The sequence below is a fragment of the Mus pahari genome, chromosome 7, assembly GCF_900095145.1.
Source record: "Mus pahari chromosome 7, PAHARI_EIJ_v1.1, whole genome shotgun sequence".
NCBI classification, from domain to species: Eukaryota; Metazoa; Chordata; class Mammalia; order Rodentia; family Muridae; genus Mus; species Mus pahari.
Window position 1 is genome coordinate 67,430,973 of NC_034596.1, and position 21,553 is coordinate 67,452,525.

The 21,553-nt window shown below is 45.0% G+C and overlaps 1 protein-coding gene across 3 annotated transcripts in view; it reads left to right on the forward strand.

Moving 5' to 3' along the window:
- Daam1 (dishevelled associated activator of morphogenesis 1) overlaps window positions 1-21,553 on the forward strand; it is a 158,392-nt gene that overhangs the window by 116,559 nt on the left and 20,280 nt on the right. For 2 of the 3 annotated variants that reach the window (XM_021202647.1, XM_021202648.2), the window contains exons 13-18: window positions 2,808-2,995; window positions 3,454-3,753; window positions 4,070-4,177; window positions 10,659-10,685; window positions 11,696-11,802; window positions 18,447-18,531. In XM_021202647.1, the coding sequence (XP_021058306.1) occupies window positions 2,808-2,995; window positions 3,454-3,753; window positions 4,070-4,177; window positions 10,659-10,685; window positions 11,696-11,802; window positions 18,447-18,531 (815 nt within the window). The remainder of the gene's footprint in view (window positions 1-2,807; window positions 2,996-3,453; window positions 3,754-4,069; window positions 4,178-10,658; window positions 10,686-11,695; window positions 11,803-18,446; window positions 18,532-21,553) is intronic. The other variant, XM_021202650.2, reaches the window with a different exon arrangement.

The window sequence follows — 21,553 nt, forward strand, 5'->3', positions numbered from 1 at the left end:
AGCAAATTAAAGTCACCTTTGGGAAAACAGCTACACTCCCCCACACCTCACCATGGGTGGTGGACTTTCTTCCACTTGTCAAAGTCATTCAGTTAGCACCGGTGAAGTACAGCCACAGTCATCCTGGATCTGATGTCCTGAAGCATATGGCCAAGAGGTGGCCTGGACACTCCCTTTTCTCATACCCCATTTCCTCAGCGCAGCCAGCAGTACTGGAAAGGTGGCGTCAAGGGCCGCTGTGCTCCCTGTGGCCGCCGTGCTCCCTGTGGCTGCCATGCTCCCTGTAGCCGCCGTGCTCCCTGTGGCTGCTATTCACCCACATTGCTTTCAAGGAATTTTTATAGTACATCCCAGAATCCACTGTGAATGGAAAGAAGAGGCACACTGACTACGGCCAAGACAAAAAGAGAGATTAGGTGAAGGAGAGTGTAGTCTACCTTGTCAGTCTCAGCTGCCAATTGGACACAGCCCAGAGTCATCTGTGGCAGTCTCTATTTAAGGTTTGCCTTGATCAGACTGGCCTGTGGGCATGTCTTTGAAACATTTTCTTTCTTAGTTGAAAATTGATGTAGGAGGGCCCAGCCCACTCTGGGCCGTGCCATCCCTAGGCTGTAGGCCTGAGCTGTATGGGAAAGGTAGCTGATTGTGAACCTAAGAGCAAGCCAGCAAGCAGCATTTTCTGATTTTTTTTTTTTTTTTTTGCTTCAAGCTCCTACTCAAGTTCCTGTGTCGTCTTCCCTCAATGACCTATTGAGACCTGGCAGTATAAGAGAAAATGCTCCCTTCCTTGCATTGGTTGCTTTTGCTCACACTGTTTACCACAGCTCCGGAAAGCAAATGAGAGCAGTCAGTGAATGCATGCTCAAGAACGCACTCTAGTGTGTGTTGGTTTGAGCTCACAGTTGCAGGCATTTGGGACAGAAGATTTTGGATCATCCAGCCATACATTCAGGGGACACCTTAGTGTCTCAGGTCGTTTGAATTGTACTGGCTTTTCAGTGGGAGTCTGAACCCCGCCTTCCTTCCTGTGAGCTCCTCTTTCACAACATGGAGAGCGAAAAATAAAACAAAATAAATGGAAAATTAGCCTAGCGTAGCACTACTAACTACACAGCAACCATTACAGGGTTCAGGGGTAGGGTGGCACAGGAGAAAGCCTCCAAGGTCAGTGGGAAGAACGGGGTGGTCAGTAAAGTTATGGTCAAACAGAAGAGATGAGGTATTATCGATAAAATGAGTTCTTGCCTGGAAGCTTTAGCTGCCAAAGTCAGATTGCATTCAAAGGAGGAGACAGGAAGTTGTTTGAACCTAAAGTTGGAGACTATTTGAGGGAGAAGGCTATGGAGCTCAGGACTCTTGAGAAGGTGTCGATAAAGCCTCCGTGAATGGATAGTAAATGATGCCAGTTTGGGAGACAGTTTCCAGGCTGGCACTTGCCAAACCTGCCATCACCTCAGGATCATCAAGGAGCTTGACCCAACCAGTCTCTAAGCCCTGCCCCTACCCCGCCCCCTACCTACCTTTTAGATTGGTCACAGAGGGATTTGGCCAGTGGCCTTGGATTGCTAGGAGCTCTCACTGCATCTGAGACATAGCCAGATTTGTCAAAGACGAGTGAGGAAACTGGGGAAGGAATGTCCCGAATCACTTAATTATCAGTGAAGTGGAGATAAAAGAGGGAACTGGGATTAGAAGTGGACTGGAGTCACGCATCCATGTCATGGTAGACCTGATGGGAGGTTCTTTTTCATTTGAAAGCTGATTTTCATGGCTCACACCTTCCTGCAAATTCCAGTTTGGAGAGCCATAGAGGAGGGAACCTCAGAAAGAGACAGTAAGAGCTTAAATGTGTTCTCAAGTTCAGAAGTAGAGACCAGCCGTGTGTTGCTCGGTCCCAGTGGGCGGCATCACTAGTGCATTTGTTGACATGAGGAGAGGTTTTGAGGGGAGTATTTGAAATAAAACCCTGCAGCCTAAACTTTACCCAACACCCCTCCTACAGCTTTCTATTCCTTGGCAAAATGAATGTCATCACACTGAATTAGATGCCTTCTTCTGTCCTCTGACCCTTGAGCAGCCTTCCACACCTGAGGAAGTCACTGACCACACCCGAGAGCTGCTGTTTGCCCTCTCAGTCCTTGGTTCCCATGGTAATCAGTGCTGCTACCCTTTAGATACTGAATATGGAGACAACAATGTTTGCTTTTACTACTTTTAATAATCTCTTGCCAGAATCGTAAAGTAGTACAGGTCGCCTTGCAGGAGGGCAGGGGGACATAACTCAGCTTCACAGTGCACACTGGGCCTGCCAGCAGCTCTCTGTTGTAGCACAGAATCCTCCTCTGGCTAGTGGGAAACAAGCCAACAAATTTCATCCACCAAAGCTGGGCTTCTCCCTGACCCATTTCTAATATGTGAGAAGGGGCTTTCTTTTCAATAGTCATTTTCCCTAGTGTAGCTGTTTGGCCACCAGTATGACAGGATTCAGAATTAAGGCAACATTTTCCATAAGAAGTTGCTCAAACTTTTTTTTTCCCTCATTTTTGGCACTATGGCTCTAAGGTCTTTTCTTTGGTCTTTCCCAAAATGTGGTTACTAAAATAGTTGTATGAGGCCTTTTCCCAGAACGGGCACTGCTTAGCTCTTGAGTTGCCCTTCAGTGGAGAAGAAGAATGATACCTGGGTCAGGCTGACCCACAACTTTTACATCGTCCTTAGCCCATAGGTTTGTTTTGTTTTGTTTTGTTTTCAAAGAAAATGCTTCTCTCTGACAACTCCATTTTCATGTCCTGTTGTTCTCTCATCAGAGCACAATGAGCTACAACAGAAGCTGGAGAAGAAAGAGAGAGAATGTGACGCCAAGACCCAAGAGAAGGAAGAAATGATGCAAACCTTAAACAAGATGAAAGAGAAGCTGGAAAAGGAGACAACTGAGCACAAGCAAGTTAAGCAGCAGGTGGCCGACCTCACGGCGCAGCTCCATGAGCTGAACAGGGTGAGTGAGGGCTGACCCCCGGCCTCTGCCTACCAGTAGACAAGACCCTCTGAAATACATAGCTCTGATGTAGGGGTGAGATCTGAAATGCTTCGCAGTTGGTCTCAGTAGTGTGAACTCAAACCACCAACGCCCTGTGGCTTAGGCAGCAGATGTACTTTGGAGTTGTGTTTTTACCACCAATCTTGTCCTAAGAACAAAGAAATATCACATTAGCCTCTTAGAAAAGGGATGTCATAAAGCCAAACTGTGGGATGGTGCAAGAAATGAGAGAGACACACAGACTCCAGGGACAGGCCCTAATGTGTCCGAAGACATGAGGGTCAAGATCTACCCACCCTCAAAAACCATGTCCTCAAAAATGTGGGTGCTTTGTTGAACATTCCTTCGACAAGATTAGATCTTAAAGTCGTTCAGTGACTTTTCTTCCATTGACTTTCTTGGTCTTCTCTTTCCAGAGGGCTGTCTGTGCGTCAGTCCCAGGAGGACCCTCACCTGGAGCCCCTGGAGGACCTTTTCCTTCCTCTGGGTTGGGGTCTCTTCTCCCTCCCCCACCACCCCTACTCCCTTCAGGTGGAGCACTTCCTCCTCCACCACCTCCCCTCCCTCCTGGGGGTCCTCCTCCTCCCCCGGGGCCTCCTCCCTTAGGAGGAGTCCTGCCACCTCCTGGTGCTCCAGTGAGTCTAACACTCAAGAAGAAGAATATTCCCCAGCCCACCAACGCCCTGAAATCCTTCAACTGGTCCAAGTTGCCTGAGGTAAGCCATTTGTTCCCATTTTCCCATTAGTGGATGAGTGGGTGGCACCTGCAGCTTTGTGTCCTCAGAGGGAACAGTCCCTGCTGCTGGGTAACTTGACCATCTAATGTGGACTCAGGGTTCTCCCCAGCTCCTGTGTTAGTTGACAACGTCTCTGTAATAACTATACATTGCTTCAAACCAGCTCACTGGAACATCCTGTAGAACTATAAATTTGAGATGGTGGTACTTAAAAAAAAAAAAAACCAACCCACCATACTTATTCTTTTTTCTGTATGACTATCAATCATGGAACCTGTTAACTTGCTGTTTCTAGAACAAATTGGATGGAACAGTATGGACTGAAATTGATGATGCCAAAGTCTTCAAAATTCTAGACCTTGAAGACCTAGAAAGAACGTTCTCTGCCTACCAAAGACAGCAGGTAACAATATGAGCCTTCCAGATGCCCCAGAGTCCTGTGTCCTTGTGCATGGCCCCTGGGCCATGCTGCTTGGTCTCCCCAAGGTGTTCCTGCAAAGCAGCACAGCTACATGTCCATGTGCATGTACAATGGCCCATCAGTGCATGTGAACCACTGGAAGGCATGTGAACTCTTTGTGGAGACGCTTCCTACGGTAGTAGATCTACATCTTCTTTATGTATGTATAGGCAGCCCTGTATGTTATCTGTGCTTACTCAAAATGAATCTCTAGGCAATTTAGGATCCCCTTGCAGTGTTTCTGAAACCATGTTGTGCTGTCAGAGTTAAGAGAAATATCCAATGGTTAAGCTCAGAAGAAAAATGCTTTTTGAACTAGACAGACTCTTTAGAAGTTTGGGGTTTGGTAAGAACTATAATTTGGCAGCTAAGTAGAATCTACAGAGGAGTCTTACCCAGAACATCATGAACATTATAGACTCCCTAATACGGTTGTACGAGCTGAGCAAGAGTGAAACTGTTAATGATAACAGTAGAGCCACTACCATAAGTAAAGCTACTACCATACTTCCATAATGGTGGCCAGGACATGGTGCAGGACCTATTGCCTGCACACAAGGACGGGCCCTGGCAGGTAGCCTCCTTGTATGAGCTCTGGTCACATCTGTGTAGGCTCTCTTGTTGCTCTAGAGGGCTTTCTCCAAAGTCTAAAGTGTAGGTAGAAAAGGATACAGCAGAGTAGCTAGGTACAGAGAATTCAGAGGAGCAAAGTAAAGGAGAGAGGCAAAATCAGTCAGAGCTCTGGAGGGGGCGGAATTGAGCCCAGGAGTGTGGAGAGAAAGGTTCTAAGGCAGACCAAAGGGGAGGACCCGTGAGCGAGCATACTGACTTTAGATGGGCCAACAAGTGCCAGGCATCTGCACAGGGCTTTCCTGAGAGCTTCCCTGGTAGCCTGGCTCCTATGTGAATGAGCAGGGTGAGGCATCCTAAATAAGCAGCAGGCTTCCTGGTCTGCTTTCTTGGCTTAGCTCCTCAGAAAGGCTGCCTCAAAAACGAAATGCTAGGCACCAAGAAAGAGATGGACAGAGACTGGAGAAAAATGACGCTGGGGATTTCTTTTCAAGGTGGTTTCTGATATATTTGCGTGGGAGACAGGGTGTTATTCACCAGAGGATTTTACTGTGAGAGAGGGAGAGTGTCTGTGCCGGGCCTTTTTGTGCTGGTTCAGTAGACTAGGAAAATAAAGTCCATTGCCTGCCATGATGCCATGAACCCTAAAACAGAAGAAGCCCTCACCCAGCCCCTTCATGAGTACAAAGATGCCACGCTCAGTGTTGTGTGCACCAAGCTAGGGAAGGTGACAGAAAGGGACATGAGGGCCTGTTCAGAGAACAGTGCACCTTATGTCTCAAAGAACAAACAAAGGTGTGCTCAGAGCCTGTGTCCTGCAGCTACTCGGCCCAGTTCATTCCTGATTGGCTGCTGTCTTCTCCTTGTCTCTCTGGTGCCCTAGGAAGGAGGAGGCCCCTGGATGCAGGCATAACATTTTAGCAGGTTTCCATGTAATTCAAGTAATCTTATGATCTGGCTACAAGTCCCATTTCTTTCACGCTTCAGGTTGTCTGAGGTGAAGGTTTGGAAATGTAGAAAAGTGTGTTAAATGGAGGGGAAGCAGCAAGTGTTGCACATGGCGCAATTCAAGTCTGAGCATGTGGGTTGCATTTGTGATGAAGGCAGGTGGTGGAGAGGCCCAAGTTTACAAGCCTCATAATTAACCGGCTTTCAGCAGAAAGCACAGAAGGATGCTGCCAAAAAGCTCTGGGACAAATATGTGGACAGCTTTCAAGAGTTCTGGGAGAGACAATTGCAGAAAGCTCTGCAACTGAGTAACTGTTTCCTAGCAACCAGCACTGTTTAAGTAATCAGTACTCATCCCTGACAGGATAGACCAGAACATTTCGGCTCTTCTTCAGACTGGGTAGACTGGTGCGGATGGGCTATCACTGTATTTCCAGCAGTACTTTCTGAAGACAAATTTCAACACACCCGCACCTCTTGAGTATTTTAAATATTCCCCTTCTGGTATAAAAATAGAAGATAAACCATCAATTTATTTTCCAAATGAGGGTAACTTGAGTCACTTCTTTGCATTTACATTGTTGAGAGTCAGAAAATGAAAGGCTACAGGCATCTTAATTGGAATATGTAGGCCAGAGTAAATGAGGTTATCCTCTCATCCGAGAACTGCAGCATCAAAGACCTGTGTGTGTTCATTCCAGACATGGCAACACAATATGCAAATATCACCACATTTAAACTGCTCTGATTTCTAGTACCAAATGAATACCAAGAATCCATCTTTTCCCATGGTAGCTCTTTCCTGCCTCCAAAGATATGAAACTTAGGTCTAACTCTGGATTTGAGCCATTTGTTTGTGTTGATGAATTTTTAAGGCATTCAGAGGAACACACATACATTATACCACAGGCATCTGATAGGGCCATCTGAGCCTGATTTTGACATAACTCAGCATAATTTAAATAAAGGAGTGACACTTTGGGAATGTATGCATTCATGTATATATGTAAACACACACCTGCATAAATATATACATTTGCCTATAGTTATAAGCTTACACGCCATTCTGTCATCCAAATCAGGTATTTAGTTTGTCTCCCTTATATATAAATTGTGTCAAAAGATCAGATGATTCAAATTCGTTCAACCTTTACATGAGCCCACACTATAATTATAGTATAAAGCAGAGATGAGACAACCAACCATAAGTGACTGTCGTATGAACCAAGACAATGGTTGCTATTGGTTATGTGTCTGGTACTTGGTGTGATATAAACAGCTCTTATTCTCATCCACCATAAAATGTAGTGCTCAAGGAGCGTCTGTATTTGTTTCCTTATTTAATTCTCACCCCAACTCTAGGAAAGAGGTAATATTCTTATATTGCAGATACTGTAACTGGGCTTAGTGTGTCCTCAGTATCCCAACAGGCACCAGCCACACTCAGGACTACAGACTTGCTTACAGACTTCTCGCTTTCTCTTTGTTCTCCAGTCTGTGGCTTTATTCATTACCACCACCAGACTGTAGGGAGTGGGATTTTCTTTTAAGTGCATGTACTAAAGGTGTAGAGAGCCAATTGTGTAAGCCTATGCCTCTCATGAAATGCAACTATTCCCCTGTGCACATTCCAAAAGTTCATTTGAAAGTCAATTCCTTGAATCTCAAGACCTTTTCTCGTTGGAACTATATTACACACAATCTCCAGGTCTGCCCCAAGAGACTAGTTTTTAATACATAGCATCGGATGCTGTATAATAGTTTTATGAAGATACAGTTAAATAGCCCTCACATCTGTAATGGGAAATTTCATCCTGACATGCTATCAGTTCATTTCTCTCTATACAGATGGATAGAGGGAAGATGAGCTAAAGAGACTATTTGCCTAAGGGAAGTCTTCACATTAGCAGCTCACAGAGTCTCTCTGTGCCTTGCCCTTTGCCTGAGCACAGCTCTTCCTTTAGGAGCCTATGATCCTCACACAGTGTAACATTTCAAAGCCATCATCCTTTGATTTAGGGGGAAAAAAAGTCAACTACTGGCCCAGGCTCCATTCTCCAACTCCAGTGCTAGAGTGTAAGATTTTAAGTCCTTTCGTGTTCCATTTGGAATAGTCAGCCAGATCTACAATTTCCTTAAGAACGGTCAAGGAATTTTTCTTTTTTCTTTCTTTCTTTCTTTCTTTCTTTCTTTCTTTCTTTCTTTCTTTCTTTCTTTTTTTTTACAGTCAAATTAGTTTTTGCATCTAGTTTTCACATTGAAAATTCATAAGACAGTTTTGCCCTCTTCTTCAGCAATGTCAGTTTTCTCTCTTTGCTTTGTGGTGCTAGAGATCAAGTCTCGGGCTTCATGCATTCTACGCAAGTGCTCCTCCACAGAACTGTATCTCCAGCTTTCAGTCAGCATACTTCTTAGTCTTAGCACCAAAAGACAAGAAAAACTGTGAAAAATGTTGTCGGGTTTGCTTATTTAAGTGTAAGGCTGCAGAGATGGTTCAGTAGGTAAAGTAACACGAAGCCTAATGGCCTGAGTTCAAACCCACATAGTGGAAGGAAAGACTAGACTTCCACAGTTGTCCTCCGACTCCATGCATAGGGTGCACATACATGCGCTCACACACACACACACACACACACACACACATACATAGGAAATAAATAAACAGTTTTTTAAGTTTGAAGGTCTGGGTAAGAAGTATCAAATAAAGAATGTATGTAAATATTAGCATATGTTTGAGTTTGAAAGGATTAAAATCCATTCACATAAAGATTATCATTATCTATGCAAGGCTAAGCCATCATTTCATTGTGGAAGAGTTTATAGTGGTTTACAGGCATTGATCCCTGAAAATTCAAATACCAACTTCCTGATTCTATTCCAAGCTCATATCTATTCCCCTTTGATCTCCAAGGGAATAGGCTTTAAACAGAATCTTAGCATTCTTAAAGTGAGCCTGAGAGCATCATAATTTCTAGTGCCCTGCCTAATGAAACCATCCCATTTGTGATTTCATTTGTAATATGTTAATTACGGGGTCTTCAAAGAAGTACTGTCTTAAGGCTAACAGTTACCAAACCCTCATATGGCATTCTTCACTCTCCCTGGAAACGTAGGCTGCACCACTTAGCAACTAGCTGCCATGCATGTTAACCAACGTGTAACCATGCTGCTCATGGTTACAGACGGACCAGCCGCTCTACAAACTCAGCCAAAGGAAGACCAGGGTGGGGAAAGTGACTTGTCAGTTCAAAAGCTTAAATAATTGTGTCTTGTTTGCTTCTAAATGTTGGCTCATAAAGAGGTCAGATGTCTTCATTTCTCAACAGTGTGAATGAATTTAAGGTATAACACGAGTTCCCAGAAAGCTTCATAAAAATTTCTGTTTTGAAGAGTAGACAGTGAGAGCAGGGTCTTTTTGTTTTGTTTTGTTTTGTTTTGTTTTGTTTTTTCACTTTGTAGACCAGGCTGGCCTCGAACTCAGAAATCTACCTGTCTCTGCCTCCCAAGTACTGGGATTAAAGGCGTGCGCCACCATGCCCAGTGAACAGGGTCTTTTTAAAGTAGTACCTTTCTCTTTGGTTAAGTTGCCAAAGTCTTCTACCTTTAAAACTACTTTTATTGAAGAGTCCTAAAGAGCTTGAGAGTAGAAAATCTAAGTCATAACAGGGGCAAAAGAAAACTGGGATATCAGGCAGAAGAAGTTTCTTGTAGTTATCAGCATGCTTTTTAAATGCTTTTCCAGAGAAGCAGGCTTCCTTGTATGGGCAGACCAGGGCTAGGGGTGGGGGTGCATTCTGTTTCCCACTAGAAGAGTTATGCGAAACAGTTCATCTGTATAAAATTGGCCTTGGCAGTGCTGCCGAGGCCAGGGAGATCTTAAGGAATCTGCTGAGCAAATGCTAGTTGTACACACTGTTGGCCTGAAAGCTGCAACGTGTTTTGCACACCAAAGCATCTCTTGAGCCTGCCTTGCAAAAGGCTGCAGGAAGAGCTGCCACTTTCTCATAACGTACCATTAGCTCTTCTTTCCCATCTTTACTTGAAACTCCTCTAAAAGTTCTTTCAAGAAGCTGTTGACATTGTCTGCTTGAGACCCCTGGGACATGGCCACCAATAACTGCACCAGTGGCTTCTCGGTTTTCATGTTCTGTGCTGTTCCTCATGCCTCCCCACAGCACCTGTTACCATGGTTGGCACCCTCTAGGAAGGGGTACTAGAGTTGGCATCACTCATGTGGGTCACACTACTGTCTTTTCTTAACTCTTCCTTATGATGCAAGAAGACAGGTATTTCCACCAAAGAGAAGCACATTTTCTATAACAGTATGACTGTTCAGTCAAGCTGATAAATTTAATTGATAACCTTCAAGTAAGAAATTCAACATGGTGGCGAGGAGTATAGCTCAGTGGTGGAGTATCTGCCCAATGTGTGTATGTGCTTTAGTTTTGAGCATCGTGTGTGCGTGTGTGTGTGTGTGTGTGTGTGTGTGTGTGTGTGTTTTTATACAGACACACACACTCCTGCACACATGAACATATGTACACACACAGTGTCACACACTCAATCATGCATGTACCACATTGAATAAATGAGAGCCTGATGGTTGTTTTAAAGAGGAATTATTATATTCCTTCTCCTTCTAAGCCTTTTCTTTCCTGAATGTGATTTGCCTCACTTGAAATGGTGTGGAGCAAATGCCATCTGTCATCTTACACTATGATCCTCACTGTATCTCCAGCCAGACTGGCCCACTTGAGCTAAGGACTTCAAGGGCAGGAAATATCTCCTGCCCCCTTGCCCTGCACCACCAATGTCCTTGACTGCTTTAACTTTCCCTGTTTGCTGCTGTGGTTTCTGAATTGCATGTATCTGATTTGCTTTCTCTATGCCTCTGCCATGGCTGTAGGAGTTCTTTGTGAACAACTCCAAGCAGGTAAGCAAGCTACTGTATAACCCTTACTTAACACAGTTCCTTGGCTCACTGTAGGCTTGAAGTCCCTTGGTTATCTTGTTAGATAATGTAATTCAAAGACTAGGTGATTCCACTCTGGGATTCAACTCTTCCTGGACTGTCTCTCCTGAGTATGCCTGAAATCTGAGCACAAGAGACCTTTTCTTGTTTAGCCCCATGGTTCTCCAATATTCATTCATACTGCCTCTGCTTCCTAAACTGTGACACAATTCCAAAGCTCTCTGGTTTCTCTATATTTTTTAAATTCCATAATGCATAGTCCTTAACCACTAATGAAATCAAGTTGGCTACTTACCAAGTTAGCCTATTTTCTCACCTTGAACTTTGTATTACATCTAATTGTTTTATGCCTGTTTCACCTTAGTTATATCTGGCCATCATGAATGAATACAATAAACAAATAGTGTTCAATTGTTAATTCGGGCAACTGAACAGATTTCTACTGCCCCCTCTCCATTGTCCTTCTGTCAGGCTTGTGAAATGAAAGGTACATTTGACTTTGGGGGACTTCCCATTACACATGAAGGTGTTTGGGGGTTATTTCTCAAGTTTCTTGACAGCTAAGTATTGCACATGGTTCTCGGGTGAGTGGGCCCCTTAAATGACTGGACCGGTAATGACAGGGCTCTGCTGAGCTTGATTCCCAGTGACAGTTCTTCTGTCTGCTTTTCATTGAGATTCGAGGAACAAAAGAACAGCATCGAGCACCAATAATTTATGCACGTTTAACATCTTCAGCTTGGAGGCTCTTTGTTCTTCTAAATAATGCTTTTTCAAATGTGGGTGGTCAGCTTGGTCTTAGCCAAGTAGAGAGTAGCCTTTGTTTTGACTGCACCACCTTCTGAACATTGCCTCCTCATCTCAGTTTGGCCAGGGTATGGGTATGTGCACAGAGAATGTGGAAGAAGTGTGTGTGTGGAGCCTGACTATCCACATTTGACTTTGATGGATGTCTCTTGTGTTCTTTCCAGAAAGAAGCAGATGCCATTGATGACACACTGAGTTCCAAACTTAAAGTCAAAGAGCTGTCAGTGATTGATGGTCGGAGAGCTCAGAATTGCAACATCCTTCTGTCGAGGTACTGTTGATGCTGAATAAACATGGCTGGGGGGACCAGCTCTCCTCTTAGCTTAGAACCAGAGGGTTGCTGTTCAGTTTTATTCATTTTCTGCTGAAGTGCAGGTCTCCCAAGCCCCTTCTGTGTCGGGTGAAGTGACACTTGCTGGGGTTTCTTTTCCTGGAGAGATCTCTCAGGCTAGATGCTGACCTGGTCTTTCCTTTCCAGAAGCCTAAGAAATGAACTGACTTCATTGACATCTCATAGTTTCGTCCTTCAGTCACACTGTCACAGAGTCAGGAGCTGTCTTGGTGCTTCTCTAGTTTGCTTTTTGGTTGTTTGGGGGTTTTCTTTTCTTTTCTTTTCTTTTCTTTTCTTTTCTTTTCTTTTCTTTTCTTTTTTCTTTTTTGAGACATGGTTTTTTTGTGTAATAGAGCCCTGGCTGTCCTAGACTCACTTTGTAGACCACGATGGCCCCCTAAACTCACAGAGAGCCACCTGCTTCTGCCTTTGCCTCCTGAGTGCTGGGATTAAGGACATGTACCACTACTCTTGGCTCTATTTTGCTTTTAATGTCACTTTTTTATATTTCAGAATTACATTAGTTCATTCTCCTTTTGAACATCTTTGTTTTATAAAGATACGTAAATCTCAGTGAAATGTTAATTTATCCAATTCAGCCTTGTTCAAAAGTCTTTCTTATGACTTGTAAATTTTAAGACCTTAGAACTTGAAAAAAAGGAAATTGGGAGCCTGAATTGTGATTGCAACTTCTGGCAGTGTGGTTCAGTCATTCCATAATTCAAGTGGCTTTTTGGTATGTAGTTAGGCAAAGATAGCTAATGCTAAAGAGGTGCAGGAAGATGCAAACGATGCCGACAGTGGGACCTAAAAGGATAAGCTGCAGAGTGGGAAGAATGTCGTGTGTGCATTGGGGCTGGTGTAAGGTGACTCATGGAGGGGATTAAGATGGAAAGTAGAGGTCCTTATTTCTGAACTGGCCATCGACTGAGTTTCTTTGAACACAAAGAGCCGCTGCTCAGTTTCAGCATAGACGCCTGATTGTTGGCTGGGTATATATTTCTACTTCAAGGAGCAAGTGTTTCCTTTAGTGAAAGAGAAATTGAACCTTCATGAGATCCTTGAATTTTAATGCAACGTGTAAGGTAACATGAACCACCCATCTCATCTCTGCTCTGAGTGGAAGCTATAGAAATGGCCAAGCCCCTTAGCCTCACGTTTGCACCATGAACCATGCTTAAGTTAGATACGGAATCTGCCTTGAGGTAGACCACTGGAGTGTCTACCCACTTTCTTCCATGGTGTGTATATTTATGTTGTTACTATTTCCCAAATAATGTTCCTAATTTGAAATGGAAGTGAAGATTTGGGGGAAAGTATGTTTGTTTGTTGTATTTTTTTTTTTAAGATCTTGTTATGTGTTTGACTGGTTTTGCCTGCATGTATGTCTGTGTACCATACATGTGCCTTGTGCCCATGGAAGTCAGAAAAGGCTGTCAGATTCCATGGGACGATAATTATGAATGTTTGTGAGCCCATATGTGGGTGCTGAGACTCAAACATTGGTCCTCTTTACTCCGGAGCCACCTCCCCAGCCCCAAGTTGTTGTTGTGTTGTCTTAATCTGAATCCCTCTGCCTGTGTCTTGTGCATTTGCTGTCCGGAGCACTTTCAACACAACCCTGACAAAGAGAGACATTATTCTGAATTTCTACAGGGTTGAAGTGCTTGGAGAGTACAAGCCGAGACCTCACTCCTCATAAAGAAAGTGTTCCCAGTGCTCAGTGCCAGCCAGGATAATTACCCAGGCTGTAGATAAGGTTACAGCTCTTTCTGGCTTGTTTCCCATCCCATTATTGAAGGGATTATTTTGTATCTGTGGTGTGTAAATCCCGATACTTCACGTGTCACAGAGCCTAAGGTAAAGTAATACAGCACTGTATGTGTATAAACGCTCTTTTTTTCTCTCCAAGACAGTTTGCCTGGAACCTAGTTAGACTACCGATGGAAATTCTTAATAGATGATTATAATGAGTTCAACACAATGGTATGATGAAGAGAGCAATGTAACTTTGAGTCTCAGTGATTTTATATTAGTCAGTCAGAACCCAGGCAGCTCATTATTATATACAAAAAAACAGTTAGGGACTTTGAGCAGCAGGGTACGCACAAGAGTATGTCTGTACTTCTTTATAAGACAGTAGGTCTTTCATGCATTTGCTTGCACACTACCGTGCTCGGTGTATATATACGAGAACTTACGGTGGTGCTGTGGTTTTGATCTCCTCTGAAGATGCATTGAAGAGTTGATCCCCAGTGCACAGCTCACAGGGGGACTGTAAACGGTCATTGGTTTCTGAGAGCTCTGAACAAAAAAATGGATCCATTCATTGATGGGTTCATAATTGGACTATGTGGGTATAAACTATGGGAATAGACATGTGGCAGAAGGATGTCACTGGGATGCATCTGTGAGGATGCTCCTTCCTCTTTATCTTGCTTCTTCCCAAACCTATCGTGACAGCAACCTTTTGCTTAGCTGTGCCCTCCCCACCATGATGCTCTGCCTCGGTGATGCAATGGCCCTGTAGTGATAGGGCTGAGACCACCGATCACAACATCTGAAGCTACATGTGTCCCTGCTCCCTTCAATATCTTCACAACAAGTAGTTAATCCCAGTGAAGAAAGCAAGTAAATCAAATGGCACTGCTGCCTTTGAAAGCTCAAGGCTGGTTGGAGATGAAAAATGTTAGTGGCGAGAAGACAGCATAACTCAGGGCTTGCAGTGGCCTTACTGAAGGTCACGGAGAGCTCAGTCATGGGAGAGAGGAGCTCCAGCAGGGTTTCCTAGAGAAAGTGTGTCTCAAGTGTGTGCACTGGAGATGCAGGGGCGTAAGGAAGGCGGCTCTAAGCAGACTTCAGACTAATAAAGCAAAGCCCGCTGGAAAAGGAGACCTTGGGATCGGCATTTGTAGTCAGTGAGGCCTGGCAGGAAAGCGTGGCATTCAGTCTTGGGCCATTTAGGGGCACACACAAGGCAGCCATAATCAAGTCATAGCTCCTGTTTTATAGAGTGAAGATCATGGCCATAGTACTTCTGCAGTGGGCTAATGAGAATTAACCTCACATGCATGAAGCCCCCATGGTCACTGCTTGGCTAATGGCCATTTATACATCATGGCGTCAGAGAACAGGGTTTGTTCCTGAGGAGAGCAGTGTGTAAGGTAGGAGGGATCAATTGTTGGTTGCAGAGGAGAAACCAGATAGGGTTCTCTTTCTATTGTCCAGGTAAGACATGTGCGGCCAGCACTGACAGAGATGAGAAACCATTAATAGGAATTGGCATTTCATTTTGTACTTAGGGATAACCAGAAATATATCAAAAATCATGTCAAGTTTTCTGGCTTTCTACACATGCAGTGCCTTTTCTCCCTGCTTATTTCCCTCGTGAAGGCAGCTGCCCACCTGTTCTCTTGTTGATGGAGGATCTGTGTCGCAGCAATCATTACACCAACATCTTCGGCAATGAGAGGCTCTGGCATCTTCTATGTGTTGTCTTGTCAGACATTTGTATATCTCCAGGATTTGGGTAGCCTTTAGAGCTAGCTTCCTTATGTGCTACAGGAGTTAGGTAAGGGGAACCTGCTACCACCTGGCTTAGAGCCCAACACAGGTGACTGCCATGTTGTGCATAGTAAGTGGGTGTTTACAGCTTAAGTGACCGAGGTCACCTGAAACTCTTAAGAGCAGAAGAGAGAGAAGTTGTTCAATGGAGAAACAGCAGCGCCCTGCCTATCACATGTGTGAGGAGAATGGAGTGGCCATGGAGTCTCTCAGAATAAGAAGCTATTAAGAACTTGCCCCCTGCCAGGCATGATGGCGCACGCCTTTAATCCCAGCACTTGGGAGGCAGAGGCAGGCGGATTTCTGAGTTCGAGGCCAGCCTGATCTACAAAGTGAGTTCCAGGACAGCCAGGGATATACAGAGAAAGCCTGTCTCAAAAAAACAAAAAAACAAAAAAAAANNAAAAAGAACTTGCCCCCTATGTGGTTTTTTTGTATTAAAATCCAATTTAATTACTTTTGATTATAATAGTCCCTCAGTAGCATAAGCAACTTCTCTACTGTCTGTATATGGATGATATGTATTTAATCACCAAAACAGGTCTCCTCCACCCACACCAGGAGAGAGAGAGAGAGAGAGAGAGAGAGAGAGAGAGAGAGAGAGAGAGAGAGAGGAGAGAGAGAGACTGAGACTCAGACTCACATGGGTCTGTGCTATAGAATGATCCTGCTTCCCGAGTACAGCTGTTCTTTTTTCCCCCGTTCCTCTCTTGACATGACAACCTGGGTGTCGTAAACCACAAAAAGCTCCTTTATTCAGTAGGAGGATCTGGCGAAGCAGAGCCAAGGCTGACCTAGCTGTCTGTCCCTAGCTTGTTCTAATTATCCCTGAAAGTTCCGATTCTCTGGCAAAGTTTTTAAATACCCAAGCAGAGCAACCTGGAGTTAAATACTATTTTAAGGTGGCTGGTTCATTTCCTGCCAAGAAAGGGCAGTGGAAGCAGACGCCTCTAGAGTTGTCACCTGCAGTACACCAAGAGCACTGCCAAGCTGTAAGAGCAACGAGCAGGGTATGATCAGTAGGGTCCTTAAATTAAAGAGATTAAAGGCTCATTCTGAGGGTGACTAATGACACCCAGAACTTCGGGCTGTAGAGCAGTGCTGGGGTGGGGGCGGGGCAGGTACTCTCCTAGTCTTACTTATGAGATAGGGTTTCTTTGTCTGCAGCAGGCCACAATTTGACGGGCAGATTTTCTTAAGGACTTTTCATTAAAGTCTCCTGTCTCTTTGTGGGCCACATTAAGAGGAAGTATAGTTCAGACAGCCTCTGGAAATTGAAAAGCATAAATATATACAATTTCAAAGGCAAGCAGCTTCAAACTCCATCTGGGTAGCTAGTGAAATTCAAGCCCAGTGCTTTGAATATTGTTCTCACTCTGGTTCTCAACCCTTTATTTTTAAATGCAAAGCAGAAAGGCTCAAAACAATTTCCTCAGCCTGGTGTGAAAAAAACGCGGAGCAGAGCCCATTTAGTTTTCTGGTAGGAGCAGAACTTGGGGTCGTGTGGGATAGCTCAGTGGGTGCTGCCAAGCCTGAGAAGTAGCATTCCGTCCCAGGGATCCCCACGATGAAGGAGAGAACCATCCCTGAAATTGTCCTCTGATTTCCACCTATGTGCTATGGCACACGCCGATGCACACATCCAGTGATAAAGTAATGAAGTGATAAGCGAGGCTCTTCTGGTGGTGACTGTAGACGGTTCCTAGCCTGTTGGTTTTTATTAGAGGCAATTTTAGTCTCGAGTTACTGTCCTTTCCTTTGCCCTGTATGGCCACACTATGGTACTGGCACTTTAACTGACTTAAGAGCCTGTAATGTCCTAAAATCCAGGGCTAACCTCGACAATGGAGATCTGCTGCTGTATAGATCTCCTGTATTCTTCTGTTGTATTCTTCACCCAGACCAACTTAGCTAAATTTTTCCACTTAATGGTGTGGGTTTCCTGTCTTGTTCTGAGCACGTGCTTGAGAAGTAGTTATTGTCCCGGGATTGAATCCGCCTGACGGAGTCTGCCAGGGCGAGCCTGTCCCTACCCAGCACAGGGTGAATGTGGCACCACAGCCCAGAGGAGGGGTAAGGTGGATTGTCCTTGTCTAGTGGACAGTTTGGCATTTGCTGGGTGTGGTTATTGTCACTTCCCAAGGCATTCCTATCCACACTATTTCACCCAACCTTGATCTCCATATGTCCCAACCCCTAAAAAATGGTTGGGACATGTATCCTTATCTCCATGGTGACTATAGTTTTGGGAGGGTTGGGCAACAACAGCAAGACTCTTACGATAGAAAGCACACACTCAACCTATCTCCCAAACAAGCTGCAAGGCTCAGTGAATGCATAGAGGGTTCCAAGGCAGTAGATGGGTAAAGATCCTTTCCTACTTAAAGTAGCCACTCTGCCATGCAGCTACATGTCCTGCGTGAGCCAGTAAGCGGTGAGAGAGAACAAATCTGGGGAAGCTCCTGCTCAAACAGCATTGTCTTTCATTTCCTATCCTCAAAAGTGAGTGAAATGAAATGAAGTATATGAAAATACCTGACCTAGGAAGTGACCATGTAGTTCTCTTTGTATATTAATTAATGCATTTAACTCTTCACTCGCCTGTATGGTTTCTAAGCTTGTCAAAAGCTATTTTTGCAGCGTGCCCAGAACTCCTCTGACATACAGTGAGACCAGGAGTTGAGGTCTCTCCTCTCACCCACTATCTGTGGATATTGGGTATGAGGAGACCATTGTGGCTTCTTTCCTCATCACTAACTTTCCTTGACAAAACTAATGATAGAACATGGCAGCTTGTCCCCATGTCAGCAGAACATTACAGAGCCGTGAAAGAATGTCGAAGCTGTTTCAAGATCCTATTTTTAGTTTCCTGTGTTGTCAGGAAATAAGCTTTTGCCGAGATTTTGAGAAAAACCATACTTGAAAATCAGCAGCTGGTGTCGTGGAGTGAATCATCTTGTATTAAATTGTAATAATAATCATGACAGTGTTATTAACAAAATAAAATATGTCTTCTCCAGGTTGAAATTATCCAATGATGAAATCAAGCGGGCAATTCTAACAATGGATGAACAGGAGGATCTGCCCAAGGACATGTTAGAGCAGGTGAGCCGCCAGACAGCTGCCAGAACCCAAGTAGTAGCAGATTATCAGCAGCCACAAAGGATTCTGGGAAACCCTCCTGTTGCTGGTAGATAATTTTCTCATCTCTGAATTGCACTGCTTTAAGACTCTTATTCTCTCATTGTTCCTCAGAAAGATAGTTGAGAAGGAATGTCACAGGCTGGCAAATGTGGAGCAATAGCTCAGGGGTTAAGAGCACTTGATGCTCTTCTAGAGGACCCAAGTTCATTTCCAGTACCCATTGTAGAGTGACCAAGTGCCTCACAATACCTGTAACTCCAGCTCAAGGAGATCCAACACCCTTATCCGGTGTGTAAAGGCATCCATGCCACATGCCAATCACGTGTCCTCTCTCCCTTCCCCACTCTGTCTCTCTTTCATAAATAAAAGTGAAATGGAATCCTAAAGCAAGTCTACCAAGTGCCTGGGGTCCAACCATCTCAGCCTTTGTCCCTAGGCTTCAGGTCGATGATTGTCTTAATATCTCATAAAAATCTGCTGAGCCTGGTGGGAAGAGTTATTTCTCGGGAGTGTTGGAAACCTCACAAGCACTCTGAGATCAAAAATCACTCTGCAAACTATTAATTACTAAATTTGCATCTTGGCTCATCATTTCCACAAGCACAAAAGCCACCATTAATCCCAGCACAGCCACCTGTTCTAAGCAGTCATACCTGTCCTATGGTAAGTGAGTTATTTTAGAGCTAAGTCATGCCTCTATTCATATGTGGCATCTTGTATCTTAAATGGCAGTAAGTCACAACTTAGGGGCAGCCACATCAGTGTCCCTGAGTAGAAAATGTATTAGCTTTGGCCAAGCAGCCAGGCTACAGTGTGACTTGTTCTGGAGCGTTTCTGCTTAGCCACTCTGACTGTATCATGTGTGTCTACGCAGTGCATGTTGCAAAGCTTATTATCTGTCTCTCACCCTGACCCCTTAAAGCTTGAAGGTTTCTGAGCTTTGTGGTGACCATCTCAAAGTGCTTTAAGGCTGGCTAGTCTTCCTTCTCCTCCCTTGTCCTTGGGACAGTCTGAGTTTAGGTGATCAGGTTTAAGGTCTGTGCTTACCAGAGCCAGGTCCACAGAAGATCAGTTGTGGGTAGCAGCAACCAGGACTAAAGGCTGAACACGGCCACTGTGTGCTTAGTCAGCTCTGAAAGTATGGAAAGGGTTATCTCGTGTCCTGAGTGGCAAGGCCACTTCTCATAGATTGCCCCTCTGTCTTTGTGTACACTTTTGATGGTGGCAACAGACCCAGAACAAGATAGACCTGCAGCTGGACTTGTCCTGGGTGAAAACCTCACAATTCCAGTAGAACAACTTATCAAGCTGCCATTTAAACATTCGATTTACTTTTCAAAATGTTAATGATGTTTTTCTTCGTGTCTGCCATGGTTCTCTGCGGATGCACGGTTTAAAGTCTTCTCCCATGCAGGGGTGTTTCCAGATCCCTGTTCTTCTTCCCCTCACTGTACAGCTAGCTGCCCCAGCTTCCAGGTGGCCCCGCCTCTCTCTACAAGGTCATATGCTTAAAATTCTACAGGGTCTGTTTACTGTGAAACTGCATCCAGCAAAATTCCTCCTTGAGGGGAAGGATCGCAAAGCCCTGCCAAAAGGGCTTGCAGTGCAAATAAGACACACTCCAAATAAACAAGGAAGAAACTGTCCACTGATGCAGCATCTGGCCCAGGACACTTTTGACCTGGTCTCTCCTGATAATTCTGTGAGCTTCTTGCTCTCTGCTCAGCTCCCACGCTCTCTCTTTCCCCTTTCCTTTCTCACTGTAATGTCCCTCCGCCTGGTGTTCTTCCACATACCTCTCTTCAGGACACATATCTGTCCCAGCATCCCCTTACCCCTGTGTGGAGCCTGCATGAGGGCCACATGCAGTCCATGCTGTCTGTTACTGGTGACCGCAGGGCTAAGGGTGTGGCTGAAGTCAGTGAGCCGCTCCTCCCGGGAACCCGCCTGCCTTTTCTGTTCCCAGGTGCCTTCCTAGCTACATCCCTCTGGAAAACCATCCAAATGCAGCGGGATGCAGCAGGTTACTCATGTCGGGGTGGGATGGTGGTGCAGCTCACATGCCTCTTCCTGTGCTCTTGGAAGTCACAGAAGACACACAGTGGTGGTATTTTCCTGATCACAGACCAGCTATAATCCTGGCAAACCAAGGGAAGATGTCTGATATTAGAGTGGAGAGGAACACCCTTCATCTTGCTCTCTTCTCCTTGCCCTACAACATTCCCTATGTAAGAAGCATGAAACTACATGTCCTGTTCAGTGTCACCATTTGGACCTGGGAACAGAAATGTCTAGCAGTCTGCACACCCGACCAGCAGGCCATGCACCACTCCTTGGCACTTGCTCTCATCGTGCCTCCTTTCCATCCCCCGGGGCAAGGGAGCTGGCTTTGCTAATGCCCTGGAGCAGCCATTCCTTTTGTTGGGAGCCTATCTGAGCTGGCTGCTCTGCCCGGCCTCAGTCTGGCCCTCTCAGCTCTTGGCTGGCCAAGTGTTGGTGTTCAGTGAGTACACACACACAGCTTCACTGCCTTCTCTGTTCCTGGCACAGTTGGAGTTTGTGAAAGCCAGTCCTTATCCCCCTCCTTCTCACTCATCAGCCCACTGTCGCCTGTTGTCTTCGCCTCCTTAAAGCTGGGGCTGCTGAGGATATTTAAGCCAGAGGACACTTGGTGGTTCTTCTCTTTTTTGGTGTCTTGTTGATATCTGACATCAGTGACCACTTACTCCATAGTGAAGAATTCTCACCTTGGCCCTGTGATGCAACACAGGCTTCTCCAGCTTAACCTCTAGTGCCACCTTTATGGGCTCCTCCTCCTCCCATCCTCACCCACACCCCTACCCCCATCCCCATCCCCCAGTGCTGGTTTTCTCCAGCCTTGAACATATTCTCAGCTGAATACCACCTCCCAGTGATGCCTTCTCTGTAGTTCCAGTTTCTCTCTCTCTCTCTCTCTCTCTCTCTCTCTCTCTCTCTCTCTCTC